Source organism: Salvelinus sp. IW2-2015, unplaced genomic scaffold (genome assembly GCF_002910315.2).
Source record: "Salvelinus sp. IW2-2015 unplaced genomic scaffold, ASM291031v2 Un_scaffold2201, whole genome shotgun sequence".
NCBI classification, from domain to species: domain Eukaryota; kingdom Metazoa; phylum Chordata; class Actinopteri; order Salmoniformes; family Salmonidae; genus Salvelinus; species Salvelinus sp. IW2-2015.
The window spans coordinates 79,391-96,858 of NW_019943531.1; the positions used below are offsets into that span (position 1 = coordinate 79,391).

The 17,468-nt window shown below is 44.3% G+C and overlaps 1 protein-coding gene across 1 annotated transcript in view; it reads right to left on the bottom strand.

The window, feature by feature from the left end:
* Positions 1 to 17,468, bottom strand: part of LOC112073258 (transient receptor potential cation channel subfamily A member 1) — a 60,991-nt gene that overhangs the window by 21,206 nt on the left and 22,317 nt on the right. The window contains 9 exon segments of the mRNA XM_070440084.1: positions 9,927 to 10,056; positions 10,205 to 10,374; positions 10,830 to 10,919; positions 13,826 to 13,985; positions 15,162 to 15,232; positions 15,524 to 15,622; positions 15,886 to 15,945; positions 16,321 to 16,411; positions 16,955 to 17,158. Of these exon segments, the coding sequence (XP_070296185.1) occupies positions 9,927 to 10,056; positions 10,205 to 10,374; positions 10,830 to 10,919; positions 13,826 to 13,985; positions 15,162 to 15,232; positions 15,524 to 15,622; positions 15,886 to 15,945; positions 16,321 to 16,411; positions 16,955 to 17,158 (1,075 nt within the window).

The following is a 17,468-nucleotide window of genomic DNA, read 5'->3' on the forward strand; positions in this document are numbered from 1 at the left end:
TTACTTGGGGCTCGGGCCGATTCCGGTGTGAGTTGTCTGGCCCAAATGTATTACTTGGGGCTCGGGCTGATTCCGGTGTGAGTTGTCTGGCCCAAATGTACTACTTGGGGCTCGGGGTGATTCCGGKGTGAGTTGTCTGGCCCAAATGTACTACTTGGGGCTCGGGGTGATTGGGGCTACTATCTGGCAGATGATTACACAGGCCGCTTTATATAATTAACATTTAATTTTCCATATTTTCTCATTGTTTCTGTGATCAAAAAATACAACATTTAAATGAAATTCTTTAAGAGTCCTTTTTAAGTAGTATTTTTTTATTTTGATACTTTGTGCAAGGAAATTAAGCAATTAAGCTTTAAACTTTGTGGATGGAGCCTCCTGAGTGGCGCAGCGTCGTCCGATTTAGGGGAGGGTTTGGCTGGCTGGGATGTTGTCACGTGACTGGGGGGTATTCTAGTTTATTATTTCTATGTGGGGTTCTAGGTTATTATTTCTATGTTGGTGATTTGTATGATTCCCAATTAGAGGCAGCTGGTAATCGTTGTCTCTAATTGGGGATCATATTTAAGTAGCTGTTTTTCCCACCTGTGTTTGTGGGATATTATTTTGTGTTTGTGCATGTGCACCACGTAGTCACGTTTAGTTGTTTGTTTATTTGATTTATTGTTTGGCTTAAGTTTCACTAAATAAGATCACGCTGCACGTTGGTCCGAGTATGCTTCCAGTGCTTCCAACGATCGTGACAGATGTCCTTGTCCCATCGCACTGTAGCGACTCCTGTGGCGGGCCAGGCGCACGCATGCTGTAACGATCGCAAGTGTAGGGTGTTTCCTCGAACACAAAAGTTTTTTTTGTGGATGAGTATAATTTGTACTAAATCGTGTCATTTTGTGAACATGTAATTACATTTGGATCGGGCCGCATCTGGGGGGATTCTGGTAAGATGCCGGCAAAGTCGGGCTGAATTCCGGTAGACGGAAACGAACCAATGTACTTGGGCCGAATCCGGRCAGTCATTCATTTTGATTCCGGGCCAAGTCCGACAGCTTTTTCCGGGCCGATTCAATCAGTTCCAGCCTCCCGGAAGAGGGACGGATCTGGGCCGAGTACTAATTGCTAGCTGGGTTTGCTCTCTGCAAGATTTTGTATATCTTCCCTATCATATGATTCCCTCAAGGTTGCTATGATGTCCAATATATTTCAAATTTAAATTCTTTAATATGTAACTATTAAGTTGTATTTGAAACGATCTACACTTGTCAGTCCGAAAATACTGTTCATTCTGTCCTGGGGAAATAAATGCATTTCCTGTTACCAAGTCATTTACTGTTTCTATGCCTTTAGTTTTCCATGTGGACCAATTTATCAGTGAATTCTGAAAAGCTATCTAAGGATTGTTCCGTAAGGTTGTGTTTTAAGGGAGTGATATTGGTTCTTGTAGAATATATTTCATTATCTTCCATATTGTTATAGTGTTCTATTGTTATAGTGTTCTATTGTTATAGTGTTCTATTGTTATAGTGTTCTATTGTTATAGTGTTCTATATATTGTTGTGGGGTTCTATTGGTGTAGTGTTCTATTGGTGTAGTGTTCTATTGGTGTAGTGTTCTATTGGTGTAGTGTTCTATTGTTGTAGTGTTCTATTGGTGTAGCGTTCTATTGGTGTAGCGTTCTATTGTTGTAGCGTTCTATTGTTGTAGCGTTCTATTGTTGTAGCGTTCTATTGTTGTGTTCTATTGTTGTAGTGTTCTATTGTTGTAGTGTTCTATTGTTGTAGTGTTCTATTGTTGTAGTGTTCTATTGCTCTTAACTATTTATTTGTTAATGTTGATAATGTTTATCTTTTGAAAATAGACACAAAAATATTCTGCGGATGAGCATGCACACCTTCAATATGTACCTATTTGTAGTGCATTTAACGATATGTTCCAAGTGAAAGCCTTGGGTAGCGAGTTGATACAATTCCAAGTTTGGAAGGTTAAAACCACCCTCAGACTTAGGAAAATGTTAAACTTTCCTTTTTATTCTATGAGTTTTATTTGCCCATATAGAGTCTATTATGATCGAGTATACTTGTTTAAAGAATGTCTTCGATGCAGTAATTAGTATTACCTAAAATAAATACAAAAACTTTGTCAGCCATGCCATTCTAAAGAGATTTATTCTACCTGTAAGATTTATGGGACGATTACTAAATTTAATTATCTTAATATATTTGTTGTCACTTTCAAGCATTCTAAGTATTTAATATTTGTTGTGGTCCACTTAACGGATTGCTGTAGACCTTGAGTTATTCTTTTTCTTTTTCCTATTGCCATTATTTCATTTTTTCCCACATTAATTTAACATTTTGAGATTTTTTAGTATTCTGAAAATATTTTTTGCAAAGCGGGCATTGAGTTTTCAATATTGGTCAGGTATATCAGGAGATAATCTGCAAATAAATTTAGTTTAGATTCTTGTTTACAAATACTGATGCCTGTTATGTTTGGATCCTGTCTAATTCTTTCTACAAGCGGTACAATTGCCAGGGAAATAGAATGGGGTAGAGTGGACATCCCTGTCTTGTGCCCCCTTTCTAAAGCAGTTTCATCAGATAATGTATTATTTATGTATCTTTCAGGTTTAGGACATTTATACAATATATTTTTCTAACATTTATTATTTCAGCTGGAAAGTTGAAAGCTTCCTCAGTTTTCAATAGAAAAGTTCATTCAAGACGGTCGAAAGCCTATCTATCTATTTGTTTGCCTATTGTATTAAATTGAAACATGTTCTTGTATTTGTTTGTAAGTGTCTATTTTTCATAAACCCAGTTCGATGGACATGTATCAAGTCTGGTAAGACTTTTGTCATTCTACTGCTTATAAGCTTTGAGGTTGATTTTATTGTCACAATTTATTGAATTTATGGGTCTATAATCAGCAGGGGACTCTCCAGATTTTCCTGGTTTAATATAACTGAAATAACTGTTTGATACATGGAACTAGGAAGTACTGAATTGAGTGACGTGTGTTGTCATTTATGAATGTTTTAACAGTATCTAATACTTATTCTTGACCGATCTGATTTTTTTTGTGATAATCTTTTGTCTCCTGATAATTGATTCAGATTTGAGTCTAAGAAGGATAGAGGATCAGTCCAACTGCTGTTTAATTCTGATTTATTTACATTTCCATACAAGCTTTTAAAATGTTCATTAATTGTGTTGTTTCTAATTACCGCTTTTGTATCTTTAATCTATTAAAATTATTACTGGTTTAGCATATATTAGTCTTGTGAGATCTGTGAGATATTTACCAGGTTTATTTTCCATCTGTAGCTGTTGGCAGTAAAAGTAAAAGATCGTATTCCTCCTTAAGTTCAGAAATTGTGTTTTCTTAATTTATGGTATTTTTCTAAGATAGCAATTACTTTGAATTTTTCTTACATTTTCATTTCTAAATCTGATTTAACTTTTGCAGAATATGATATTATTCACCTAATGTACGCCTTAAAATCATCCCAAATTATACCAAATTTCCCAATACATTTGTAATGGTAAATGTTCATATTTTTTTAGTTTACGCATGTAACGCTTGTTCTCCTCCTCTTCGTCCGAAGAGGAGGAGTAGGGATCAGACCAACATGCAGCGGGTTTAGAAAACATAATGAATTTATTAAACGACGAAGACGAACACGAAACAACACTTGGAATAATACAAAATAACAAAACGAACGAAGACAGACCTGAACTAGAGAACTTACAAATAACACGAAGAACGCACGAACAGGTATAGACTACAAACAAAATCGCTACAGTCCCGTGTGGTACGCACATACATACAGACACGGAAGACAACCACCCACAAACAAACAGTGTGAACACCCTACCTTTATATGGTTCCCAATCAGAGGAAACGTCAAAACCTTCCTCTGATTGAGACCATATAAGGCTAATTACAAACCCTAAACATAGAAACACAAAACATAGAATGCCCACCCCAACTCACGCCCTGACCAACTAAACACATACAAAAATAACAGAAAACAGGTCAGGAACGTGACAGAACCCCCCCTCAAGGTGCGAACTCCGGGCACACCCCTAAAACTCAAGGGGAGGGTCTGGGTGGGCATCTGTCCCGCGGTGGCGGCTCCGGCGCAGGACGAGGACACCACTCCACCATTGTCTTTGTCCCCCTCAGCGTCCTCCGAGTGGCGATCCTCGCCCCCAACCCTGGTCTAGGACATTCACACGGTCCCCCCTAGATAGCTCAGGACAGAGAGGTAGCTCAGGACAGAGAGGTAGCTCAGGACAGAGGGGCAGCTCAGGACAGAGGGGAGCTCAGGACAGAGGGGCAGCTCAGGACAGAGGGCCAGCTCAGGACAGAGGGGCAGCTCAGGACAGAGGGGCAGCACCTGACTGGGTGGCAGCACCTGACTGGGTGGCGCACCTGACTGGGTGGCAGCACCTGACTGGAGGGCAGCTCATGACTGGAGGGCAGCTCATGACTGGAGGGCAGCTCATGACTGAGGGCAGCTCATGACTGGAGGAGCTCATGACTGGAGGGCAGCTCATGACTGGAGGGCAGCTCATGACTGAGGCAGCTCATGACTGGAGGGCAGCTCATGACTGGAGGGCAGCTCATGACTGTCTGGCGACTCCTGGCGGATCCTGGCTGGCGGGCTCTGGCGGATCCTGGCCGGCGGGCTCTGGCGGATCCTGGCCGGCGGCTCTGGCGGATCCTGGCCGGCGGGCTCTGGCGGATCCTGGCCGGCGGGCTTGGCGGATCCTGGCCGGCGGGCTCTGGCGGATCCTGGCCGGCGGGCTCTGGCGGATCCTGGCTGGCTGACGGATCTTGCTGCTCATGGCTGGCTGACGGATCTTGCTCCTCATGGCTGGCTGACGGATCTGGCTGCTCAGGCTGGCTGACGGGTCTGGCTGCTCATGGCTGGCTGACGGGTTCTGGCTGCTCATGGCTGGCTGACGGGTCTGGCTGCTCATGGCTGGCTGACGGTCTGGCTGCTCATGGCTGGCTGACGGGTCTGGCTGCTCATGGCTGGCTGCGGGTCCTGGGCTGCTCATGGCTGGCGGACGGCTCTGAAGGCTCATGGCAGATGGGCGGCTTTGCAGGCTCAGTACAGACGGGCGGCTTTGAAGGCTCAGTACAGACGGGCGGCTTGAAGGCTCAGTACAGACGGGCAGTTCATGCGGCGCTTTGCAGACGGACAGGTCAGACGGCGTTGGGCAGACGGGCAGTTCAAGCACCGTTGGACAGACGGGCAGTTCAGGCGCCGTTGGGCAGACGGGCAGACTCTGGCCGGCTGAGACGCACTGTAGGCCTGGTGCGTGGTGCCGGAACTGGAGGCACCGGGCTAAGGACACCCACCTTCAGGCTAGTTGCGGGGAACAACAACAGGCACACTGGACTCTCAAGGCGTACTATAGGGCCTGGTGCCTGATACCGGCACTGGTGGTACCGGGCTGAGGGCACGCACATCATGGCGAGTACGGGGAGAAGGAACAGTGCGTACAGGGCTCTGGAGACGCACATGAGGCTTGGTGCGTGGTGCCAGCACTGGTGGTACTAGGCTGGAGACACGCACCACAGGGAGAGTGCATGGAGGAGAACCAGGGCTCTGAAGACGCACAGGAGGCTTGGTGCGTGGTGCCAGCACTGGTGGTATTGGGCTGGGAACACGTATCTCAGGGCTAGTGCGGGGAACAGTAACAGGACGCACAGGACTCTGGAGACGCACAGGAGGCTTTGGTGCGTGGTGTAGTCACTGTCTTAACCAGACGGCTAGCACGCACCTCAGAACGAGTATGGAGAGCTGTTCCCAGTGAACATTAACTCACCAATACGTTCATTCGGACGGATGCCGTGCCTCATGCACCAAACCAGTACATCCCTCATATCTTTCTCCTTCAATTTCTCCATTAACTCCTTTACTGTCTCTGCGTCACTCACCTGCTCCTTATGTAAAAGCAGGAGGAGTTGGCTCAAGTCCCTGACTGACCCAACTATATTCCCCGAGAGCCCCCCCCCCAAGAAATTTTTGGGTTTGACTTGCGGGCTCCCAGCCTTGTTTCCGGTGCTGCCTCCTCATATCGCCGCCTCTCCGCTTTCCGCTGCCTCCAGCTCCGCTTTGGGGCGGCGACACTCCTCTGGTTCTGCCCAGGGTCCTTCCTCCGTTTAGGATTTCCTCCATGTCCATTCCTCCTTGTACAACCTGCTGCTGTACGTTAACCCGCTGCTTGATCCTTCGTTGGTGGGTGGTTCTGTAACGCTTGTTTCTCCTCCCTCTTCGTCCGAAGAGGAGGAGTAGGGATAGACCAACGTGCAGCGGGTTTAAGAAACATAATGAATTTATTAAACGACGAAGACGAACACGAAACAACACTTGGAATAATACAAAAATAACAAAACGAACGAACAGACCTGAACTAGAGAACTTACAAATAACACGAAGATGCACGAACAGGTATAGACTACAAACAAAATCGCTACAGTCCCGTGTGGTACGCACATACATACAGACACGGAAGACAACCACCCACAAAACAAACAGTGTGAACACCCTACCTTTATATGGTTCCCAATCAGAGGAAACGTCAAACACCTGTCTCTGATTGAGACCTATAAGGCTAATTACAAACCCTAAACATAGAAAAACACAAAACATAGAATGCCCACCCAACTCACGCCCTGACCAACTAAACACATACAAAAATAACAGACAACAGGTCAGGAACGTGACAACGCATTTAATAAATTTTGGGTCTAGAAGAATGCGCTCTGTTCATTCTCCAAATTCTGTCGCTAAATTTATTTTCTACTGTGTAATTAAACATGATACCAGAGAATAATCCGATATTCACTATAATTATGATTTTTTTAACCAGTAAATTGTTGAATGCATTTTAGGAAAATAAAATATAAATTATTGAAAAGCTTTTATTCTTTGAGAAAAAAAAGGAGTGATGTTTTGTAGTTGGGAACAGTAAATCTCCAGGTGTCCTGTCAATTATTTGTAGAGATGACATTTTTTCATCCTCATTGGAGGATCCCTAAATTTGCCTTTTTATGTCTGTCAATCTTAATCGAATGTAAGATTTAGGTCACCTGCTAAAATAATAGTTTCCCTGTCTGGATTTGATCAATACAGCTTGAATTCTATTTAAAAACACCAGATTTGCCCCTGGTGGGATATACAACGAAATTAATGTGTATTTTTCACCATGTAACGTACAATTCAACATTTGATTCAAAATAGCAAACAACAATAAAAATTTATATGTGTCTTGTATTTGTCTCCCCAGTTCAGACATCAGTATCAAACATTTCCATTTCAAAAGCATGTCTTCTGTCCTCCATCTGTAGAAAAACTAGGAAGAGTTGATTGAGCACTGAAAGATGAATATAATAAACACTTGTGATAGCACCTTTTTTTTCTAAAGAGTGTACATCTACAACCAAAAATGCATTATTCGGCTGTCCCCATAGGAAAACTTTGAATAACCCCTTTTGGTTCCAAGTAGAACCATTTTTGTTCCAGGTTTAACCCTTTTCCACAGAGGGGTTCTACATGGAACCCAAAATAGTTCTACCTGGAACCAAAAGGGTTCTACATGGAACCAAAAAAGGGTTATCCTATGGGGACCGACACAGAAGCCTTTTGGAACCCTTTTTTCTAAGATCTTATTAGCAGTGTTGTGGTAGTTGAGACCCGTTAGTTGATTCCACTCACTCCAACATTTTGCCCTAATAGCAGTTGAATGACAAATGTCTTCTATCAAGCTTCTGGTGGCCTAGCCAATGGCTGACTTAGCTAGTTAGATTTATCTCCCCAGAGACCACCAAAGAAAAATCCTGATTGGATCTTTTTTTTCCTCTTCAGTGTTAACTTTTTCCTTTCTAACAAAAACTGAATAGATAAAATCAGAACATAATTGAAAATAATAACATTCTAATTTCTATTATTTTATAAATCATTAGCCTTTCCTCTGAAAGTGTAGAAGGTCCTCCTTGTTCCCCACTGTGTTTGGGTTAGTGACAACTTGTAGAGTGGCTTATTTTCCAGCATGCATTTTGTTCACACATTCTGAATGTCTAAAGTATCCAAAATGTTATATGGACCACACAGAAATACTGGACACAGAAATACTGGACACAGAAATACCTGGACAGAACAGAAATACTGACACAAGAAATAACTGGACACAGAAATACTGGACACAGAAATACTGAACACAGAAATACGGGACACAGAAATAACGGGACACAGAAATACGGAACACAGAAATACGGACACAGAAATACGGGACACGAAATACTGGAGAAACGACACGAAATACTGGACACCAGAAATACTGGACACAGAAATAACTGGACACAGAAATACTGGACACAGAAATACTGGACACAGAAATATGGACACAGAAATATGGACACAGAAATATGGACATTTTGAACATTTATTATGGTGCCGGTTTACAAAATTATAGTATGGTCTTGAATTGGACTCGCATTTTTCTGGTCTCGGTCTTGACTTGGACCTCTCGTCGCCCTCTCGGTCTTGACTCAGTCTCACCCCCCTCTCCGGTATTGGTCTTGACTCTGACTCGATTCGCTCTGGTCTTGGTCTTGAATCGGTCAGTGGTATGTTGACCCTTGACCAGATCAAAAGCGTGTCCTCCATTACTCTGAAGCTGGTGTCTGGTTACTGCCTCAGCCTGCTGGGGCAGCTCCTGATATGGTGGAGGGGCCCCCACCAGGTTTTGTACGTAGCCTGTGAATGAAATAAAATATCATCACTCAAACATATATAGCCAGAAAAAGAACTTTCTCTAGTTCTGGAAGTAATTTATGTGCTAATAGAGGGACTTGTTACTACAGAATGAATTCAGACTGGCGACGCTGACGCCATTACTATGCAACCAGGTGTGTACGTTACTGAATGTTTGCTGACAAGCATGATGTTTTGGGCAGACGGAACCCTAGCTTCTAGAAAGCCAGCTCCGAACTTACAAATGCGGATAAGTTATCATGTCTTTGTCTGAGTTGAAATTAGTTGAGTAGCTAGCTAATGTTAGACAGCTAGCTAACATTAGCTAGCCAGTTCAAGTTGAAAAATGATTGAATGCAAGCTGGCTACATCCTACAATTATCTTGCAATCTATATAGTATCCACGTTCCTTGATCTGTATTGACCCTAAATGCCAATGGGCTACAGCTAACATGAGCTATACACATCTTCCTCTGACATGCTAAATCACATTACATGTTAGCTTGATGTATTTAGCTAGCTACAGTTATCATTCTCCTTTCATCTGTGGTATCAAAGCTAGTCTGGCTCGTTAGCATGATCAAATAACGTTGTATAACCAAAGGTAGCTACTAGCTAGCTAGCTAGTACCAGCTATCTACTTAGCTAACATACTCACCAACACCAGTGGTTTGACTGTTGACAGGCACCGGAACTGACTGTGTCGGATGTAATCCATTCGTRGCCATCTAGCAACATTGTTGAAATGCATTGGAAGTTTGCACCAAGTTTATGGAAGCCCATTTTCACTCCTATTTGCAGAGGGAAATGTGTGTGTGCGTTGCACTCCTATGCAGACTTGGCAACGTGTTATTCTCTGGGCAATTGGTCATCATTGGCAAAAGTGTCCGTGTAAGTAATTCCTATCCAATCCTCCAGTACGCTGTGATAAAACTCACTTACAAAACTCAGTTTTGGACTCAACTGACTTCATGACCAAATGTTTCCTATTACACACTGTAGTCAATTTTGAACACTAGAATACTGTTTCTGACTCATATCGATGCCACAAAGGCTGCTTTCAAAAGGAGAAGCTGGTTTACCAAGGGCAGTTGACCTTTAAAAAAACGTTGTGTCATTTAAAATGAGGACCACTGTTTGTGATGTCTCTTCTCACCTGATTGAGCATGAGGGCATGGAAGACCAAGGCAAAAGCCAGCATCAGAAAGAAGAAGAGCAATAKGATTTTCCACAACGTCTTCGCAATCTCGTTAAACATCACCACGTAAATCCCAAAGTGCTCAAACCTGGCAAGAGTAAACACAGGAAGGATTTTAATAACATTTGATATGTCCACTACTTACAATAGTCAAAAAAAMCTAAGTAAAATTGTATTTTATTGTCAGTCTACACCGAGGATAGTCAGCTACATTGTTTTGGACAGTTAGTTAAAACCTTTGCAGATAGAAGAGGAAGCTAATCCAGGATTGAAAGACTGCCATCGCCCCAGCCTGCCAGAACCAAGACCCCTCAACGTTGAAGTACAGAGGGATGACAAAGAGAAGAGAGAAGATGGCCACAGTCCAGTCCTGATAGTTAATGGGATCCTTGAAGTAATTCAAACGCTATTGAGAGAAAACAAGAGAATGTCAGGTACACGTCTGAAACTCTACATTTTAGAATGAGCCTCCAATTGACTTTATTGCAAAACAAACAAACTTTACTTTAAATGTGAGTCCACATTTTGAAACCTACTGAAAATATTTTTGCTTTTGTATTAGCCCAATTGATCACACATGGAAGAACTGACAATATTTCACTGTATAACCAGCGGTTTCTGTATTAAAGCGTTATAACGCTTTTGACACCACCAATAAAGCAAGTTACACCAGCAAATTACACCAGCAACTAGCAAGTTACAGGCAATAACTGGCACCAGTCACCAGTAAACTGTATCGTTAAAGTTTTAAAGTTCATATTTTGGCACATTTGTACTGTGATAACACGTTTAAATGAGAGGATCCCCGTGATCCATCACGAGCGACGGGTCTTTATGACGGAGACGTTACTGAAGGGCTACCTGGTGGTACATCTGCGTCACTTCCTTCCCCATGGAATAAATGTTCATCACCAGCACCATCACCATGCAGCTGGACAGGAAGGAGCCGTGCTGTGGGGCAAAGGTCAAAGGATGTCAGATTTAAAAGGAGAAGTTTACACAAAAACAAAAAACGTCTAAGTGATTCCATATATTGAAATTAGTTCAGTGGAGTTTGCCCTCTCCCACCTCTCTCTCCCTGGATTGCAGAACTGAGACAGCTGCAAAAAACGGGTCATGTGACACGTTATTGGATGCAAACCCTGCTCTGCTCCGTTGTCAGTGAATGCCTGATTCACAAATCCGCAAACTGTGGACAGATTCATTGTTTTATCGAAAGCGTACGGGCAAATTATCAATTTTTTGTTGTAAAAAGTACTATCGGTTTTGTGTCAGGATATGTGTACAGTACTTTTCCACCTAAAACATTTGCGATTATTTTACGTAGCGGACAGCCACAGCAGTGGAGATGGGTCACAACTGAGCATGTGTGCCCTCGTAGGGTAAACTCTGGTCACGATATGCCCTTAAATGGAGCTTGATGCAACAGTTTTATTTGGTGGGAGAAGGAGCTGGTTCAGAAGTTGCTAAGAGTTCAGCCTATCGGCATGTAAAGTTAATTATACAAAGTGCAAAAAGAGACAGTAGCAAGAGCAAGCTGGTGTTTGGTCCCCAATACAGGAAATCAAGGGGAGAAGGCCCCAAATGTAACCGTTTGCCGGTAAAAGACACATAGAGATGCAAAAAGATGGTTAGTAGCAATTAGAAATAGCAAATACGATGTACAAACTACTGCAGGCAACATTACATTGCTGCGTGTGTGTAATAGCGCTTCAGCGACGATGCGTATGAACTAACTCTAGCTCTCTGCTGCTGCGGTAGTCAGCTTTTACATAATGATGTAAAATTATCACAAATATTTTAGGTGGAAAATTACAAAACTTGTCTAAAGTCACACCTGCTGTGTCCTTAATGGCACCCTATTCCCTTTATGGTGCAATACATTCAATCAGACCTATGGGGCCTGACCAGAGACCTATGGGGCCTGACCAGAGACCTATGGGGCCTGACCAGAGACCTATGGGGCCTGACCAGAGACCTATGGGGCCTGACCAGAAACCTACGGGCCCTGACCAGAAACCCCATGGGCCCTGACCAGAAACCTACGGGCCCTGACCAGAAACCTACGGTGCCTGACCAGAAACCTACGGTGCCTGACCAGAAACCTACGGGCCCTGACCAGAAACCTACGGGCCCTGACCAGAAACCTACGGGCCCTGACCAGAAACCTACGGGCCCAGACCAGAGACCTACGGGGCCTGACCAGAGACCTACGGGGCCTGACCAGAGACCTACGGGGCCTGACAGAGACCTACGGGCCTGACCAGAGACCTATAGGGGCCTGACCAGAGACCTATGGGGCCTGACAGACTACGGGACGAGACCTATGGGCCACTGAACCACAGAAACCTACGGGCCTGACCAGGACCTACGGGCCTGACCAGAAACCTAACGGTGCCCTGACCAGAGAACCTACGGTGCCTGACCAGAGACTACGGTGCCTGACCAGAGACCTACGGTGCCTGACCAGAGACGTACGGGGTCTGACCAGAGACGTACGGGGTCTGACCAGAAACTACAAAGACATGTGAGCCCTGACCAGAGACCTATTGTGTTCTGACCAGAGACCTGCGGGCCCTGACCAGAAACCTGCGGGGTCCTGACCAGAAACCTACAGACCTACAAAGACATGTGAGCCCTGACCAGAACCTATGGGTTCTGACCAGAGACGTACGGGTTCTGACCAGAGGCGTACGGGTTTTGACCAGAGACGTACGGGGCCTGACCAGAGACGTACGGGGCCTTGACCAGAGACGTACTGGGCCTGACCAGAGACGTACGGGGCCTGAACCAGAGACGTACGGGGCCTGACCAAAGACGTACGGGGCTGACCAGAGACGTACTGGGCCTGACCAGAGACGTACTGGGCCTGACCAGAGACGTACTGGCCTGACCAGAGACGTACGGGGCCTGACCAGAGAGCGATACGGGGCCTGACCAAGAGGCGTACGGGGTATGACCAGAGACGTACGGGGCCTGACCAGAGACGTACGGGGCCTGACCAGAGACGTACGGGGCCTGACCAGAGACGTACAGGGCCTGACCAGAGACGTACGGGGCCTGACCAGAGACGTACGGGGCCTGACCAGAGACGTACGGGGCCGGACCAGAGTAGTGCCCCATATAGTGAACAGGGTGCCATTTCGAACCCAGCCAATGATCTGGTCAACAAGGTCACATGATTGTATCCTCCTCCTTCTGGGGAATGAGTGATGTGTGATGACATCACCCTGACTGCATCCCAAATGGCGCCCTATTCACTATATAGTGCACTACTTAGAGACAGTTGTAATGTATGAATCGACTCAATAACCTGCAACCATGACTAATGGGAACCTGTCTTTCTATAGCAGCATTTCCCAAACTTGGTCCTGGCTACATCAATGGGTGCACGTTTAGTTTTTTTGCCCTAATCTTGATGAGGTGATTAGGCTATTTGAATCAGGTGTGTTGTGCTAGGGCAAACATCGAAATGTGAGACCCTTTGGGTCCCCGGGACTAAGTTTGAGAAACCTTGTCTATAGCAGTGTGTTGTTTATGTAGCGTATACTAGCGAATGCATAATCCATATCACTTCCATTCAACTGTTTGACCACTAGACCTGTACTAAGGCACGTTGTGAGAATCATGTCAATTTTATTCCCACTAGTAAATTGATACTAGCCAATCCATTATGGCAAGGTCTCCCCCCATGCACTCGCTTTCTTTTGTTTGTTAAAACACAACAGCATCTGCTCCTTTCATTACAATTCCTCCTAACACACACACGCACACACACACACACACACACACCATTACAGCCGAGCCCACAGCACCTGGCATTTGACAGCCATGCAGCGAGTATTAGTGTACAGTACCTCTTTGAAGGAAATGGGCACCATGGTGACAGCTGTGGTGTTGTCAGGGTCGGTGTATTCCAGGCTGGGTCTCAGGCTCACTATGAGGTGGGTGAGAGGAAGCAGACCCAGCAGGTATACAAACAGGTTCAGAAGGTGAGCAGCGCTCCCGTAGGCCACCCTGGAGTTAGGAAATAGAAGAATCATAAAAGCCTAATGGGCCCTGGTCGAAATCAGTGTACTGTTTAGCAGGGGTTGGAACCGGTTCAGGGAACAGAACCGAAAACTGGAACAAAATTCAAGGAAGAGAAACGGAACCTGAAACGAAAGTGATCCATACTGTTCTGGAACAGAAATGTTATTTTTAAAGGCATTTGAACCGGTCAATAACATTCTTTAATGCTTGTACCGTGTTTGTGCTGCTACCTTGTTGTGTTGTGTTTCTACCATGCTGTGTTGTCATGTTTTGCTGCCATTCTGTGTTGTTGTCTTAGGTCTCTCTTTATGTAGTGTTGTGGTGTCTCTTTTGCGGTGATGTGTTTTAATCCCAGCCTTCGTCCCCCCAGGAGGCCTTTTGCCTCTTGGAGGCCGTCATTGTGAATATGAATTTGTTTAAATAAAGTTTAAATACAAATAAAGTTAAATGTTCCAGGCAATTTTTTCTACTCACAGAAAAAAATGCAACAAAGCACCTATGCAAAGCCAGCGTCTGCCTGCAAGCCAGTGTGTGTGAGCCCCTCCCCTCTGAAGCGTAGACTACTGTAGCCCCTCCCCCCTCCGAAGCGTAGACTACTGTAGCCCCGCCCCCCTCTGAGAGCGTAGACTACTGTACCCCCCGCCTCTGAAGCATAGACTACTGTAGCCCCTCCGAAGCGTAGACTACTGTGGCCCCGCCCCCCTCTGAAGCGTAGACTACTGTAGCCCCGCCCCCCTCTGAAGCATAGACTACTGTAGACTACTGTAATTCAGATGATGTCATAACAAGATGCCCAGGCTTCAAGCCTCCACCCTCAATCCACTCTCGCTCTCATCTTGCGCCATAGGCTACACGTGTCTGTCCATCACGCATGTAAACAACTACCATGCCTGCTTGATTCACACTGATTGGTGAAGTAGTTTAATGAGCACATTTTCTTTTTAAACAACATGATTTTACAGGTTAAAAAGGACTGATATAAACCAGCACTTTTTTGGGGGGGGTCCCGAACCGGATCAGAACTTTATTTTGCTGGCCGGAACAGTGGAAAGGATCTTCCAAACAAATGGTGGATCTGTTTAAAATGAAACGATTGGGAAATAATTTCGGTTCCAACCCCTGCTATACGGAATAGGGTCCTAGATTACTGTAAATACTGACCACTTCATTTCCAGGTATTTCTTGCAGACGGGGTGTGAGAGGAGCTCTATGCGGTTGTATTTCACCATGGCCTGAGAGAGAGAATAACAGGTTGGTGAGTATTTGGATCATTGCATCGGATAATAATAATAAAAAAGTGGAACTCTAGCACACTGGTGATCTTGATGCTTCCAACAGGATCTTTTGTACACCAACGTTTCTGTCTCAATAGACCTTCACCGGGCTGTTTTACAGAGAGGTGAAACCCCCGTTCTCGTTAGAACAGGAGCTCACTGTTCTGAACGGTACAGGCTTGCTTTTACACTAAATCTACAATAGAAACGGAGGTAAAAAACAGTCTACTGTTCTTGTATAGTTCTTACATTCAGAGTGGCCAGAGGCTGGATCTTCAAGCCTTTGTCTACCTTTGCATGCTTCGTCAGCGCTATTGGAGCCTGAAGCCACTGGAAATTGTAGTCGATCTACACAAAAAGAAAGAAAACAACATTTGAAATTGTAAGAAATGTTCAGATTTTTTTTTTTTACTGAAATCGTACAGTAGGGTTGCAAAATTCCAGTATCTTTCCCAAAATCGTTCAGGTTTTCCATGAAATTCTGGAAGATTCCCGGAATCTAGTGGGAATACGCAGGGAAATAGGGAACAACAAAGATTTCTGGAATTTTTTGTGTAAAAGTTAACTGTCATTTTGCATCCATAGTATTAAGTGTATATGGTAGAACTCACATGGTAGTCAGGACTTCTGGTATCGTCGTCTGATTCTCGAATGCAGCGATCCAGAAGGTACTTAACAGGTACAGGGAGATGAGGTGAAATCACCTGGTTAACCTCCTGGTTAAGCTAATGGTCACTTGGGATTTTCCTCCACGTTTATGTATTTGCAACAGTCAATGCACAAGCATATTATCACAAACCCCTTTTTTTTATCAACTAAGTTGACTGAGAACTTGAACTTCTAGTTTTCAGTAATGACATGGGGGATATAATATATTTGTTCTCAGGACACCCATTAAATCAAATCAAATGTTATTTTGTCAAATACAGTAGGATACATGTTTCTCTCATTTCTCAACATGTTTCTTCCTTCACCTACTTAAAAAAAAGTCGATGCTCGAACGTATCCTCACTAACCCCTATTTTACCAAGAAAGTTGAAGCAAACCTTGCAAGACTCTGGCAGCAAGTCAACCAGGTCCAACACTGGACAACGACAGCCAGCATCACGTTTGAACATACTCAGGATGTGATTACATCTAGAAAACACAAACAACAAACACATGAACATGTCTTTATCTGGAAGGGCCCAAGTCTGTGATCCTCTCCTTATGATTGGACCAGGAGAGACCCATTGGCAGAGAAAGGTTAAGGACCACTAGACTAGGGTTATAAAATCCCAAGTCTGTGATCCTCTCCTTATGATTGGACCAGGAGAAACACATGGCAGAGAACGGTTAAGGACCACTAGACTAGAATTGTAAAATTACAGTCACATTCCCAAAACCTGCAGGATTTCCAAAAATCCTGTTTGGAAGACTATAGAGTTCCTTCTTATTCCCTATTAATTCCAGGAAACTTCCATCTCGGATTTGATCTTTTTAGAAAAACCTAGGAATTTTGGGTAAATCACCAGAATTTTGCAACCCTAAGCCCACTGGACTAACCCATTGGTCCCCTAACACTGCTCACTGCACCGTGGCTGCCCCCTGCTCCAACCTCTGTCTTTTTAAAGGGGTCGGGTACAAAGCAGAAGAATTTCCGGCGACTGGATCAATAAAGTATTCGTTTTCTGGACTGACCTGTCGCTGTCGATGATGGCATTAATCACGTCCTTCCTCCCATGTTGCAGTGCTTCGTGGAAGAAGGAGGCGTGGTTCTTGTTGAGGCTGATCTCCGCCCCTCTCTGCAGCAGCAGTCTCACCGCTGCTACATGGCCCTCCCGGGCTGCCAAGTGCAGCGCAGTGCTCTGACCACAACAACAACAACAACACGATTTGTGAATTCAAATCATCACCGAACCAACACATCACCAGGCACGTTTATCCATTCATTCATTAAGAAGTATCTGAAGAATAAAAGCCTTTAAAAATGGATTAATTTGGTTTCCAAAGAGGGTGCTTATTGCTGTTAGAATGTCTGGCTAGGCTACATTTCATGATTGTTTTGTGTTTATTTTTATTTTTTATACACGGTGGCTATAAACTGAATTATGTATACAAATTGATTTGTCCTGAAACATAAAGGTTGTCTGAATGAAGCGTAAAGGTTGTCTGAATGAAGCATAAAGGTTGTCTGAATGAAGCATAAAGGTTG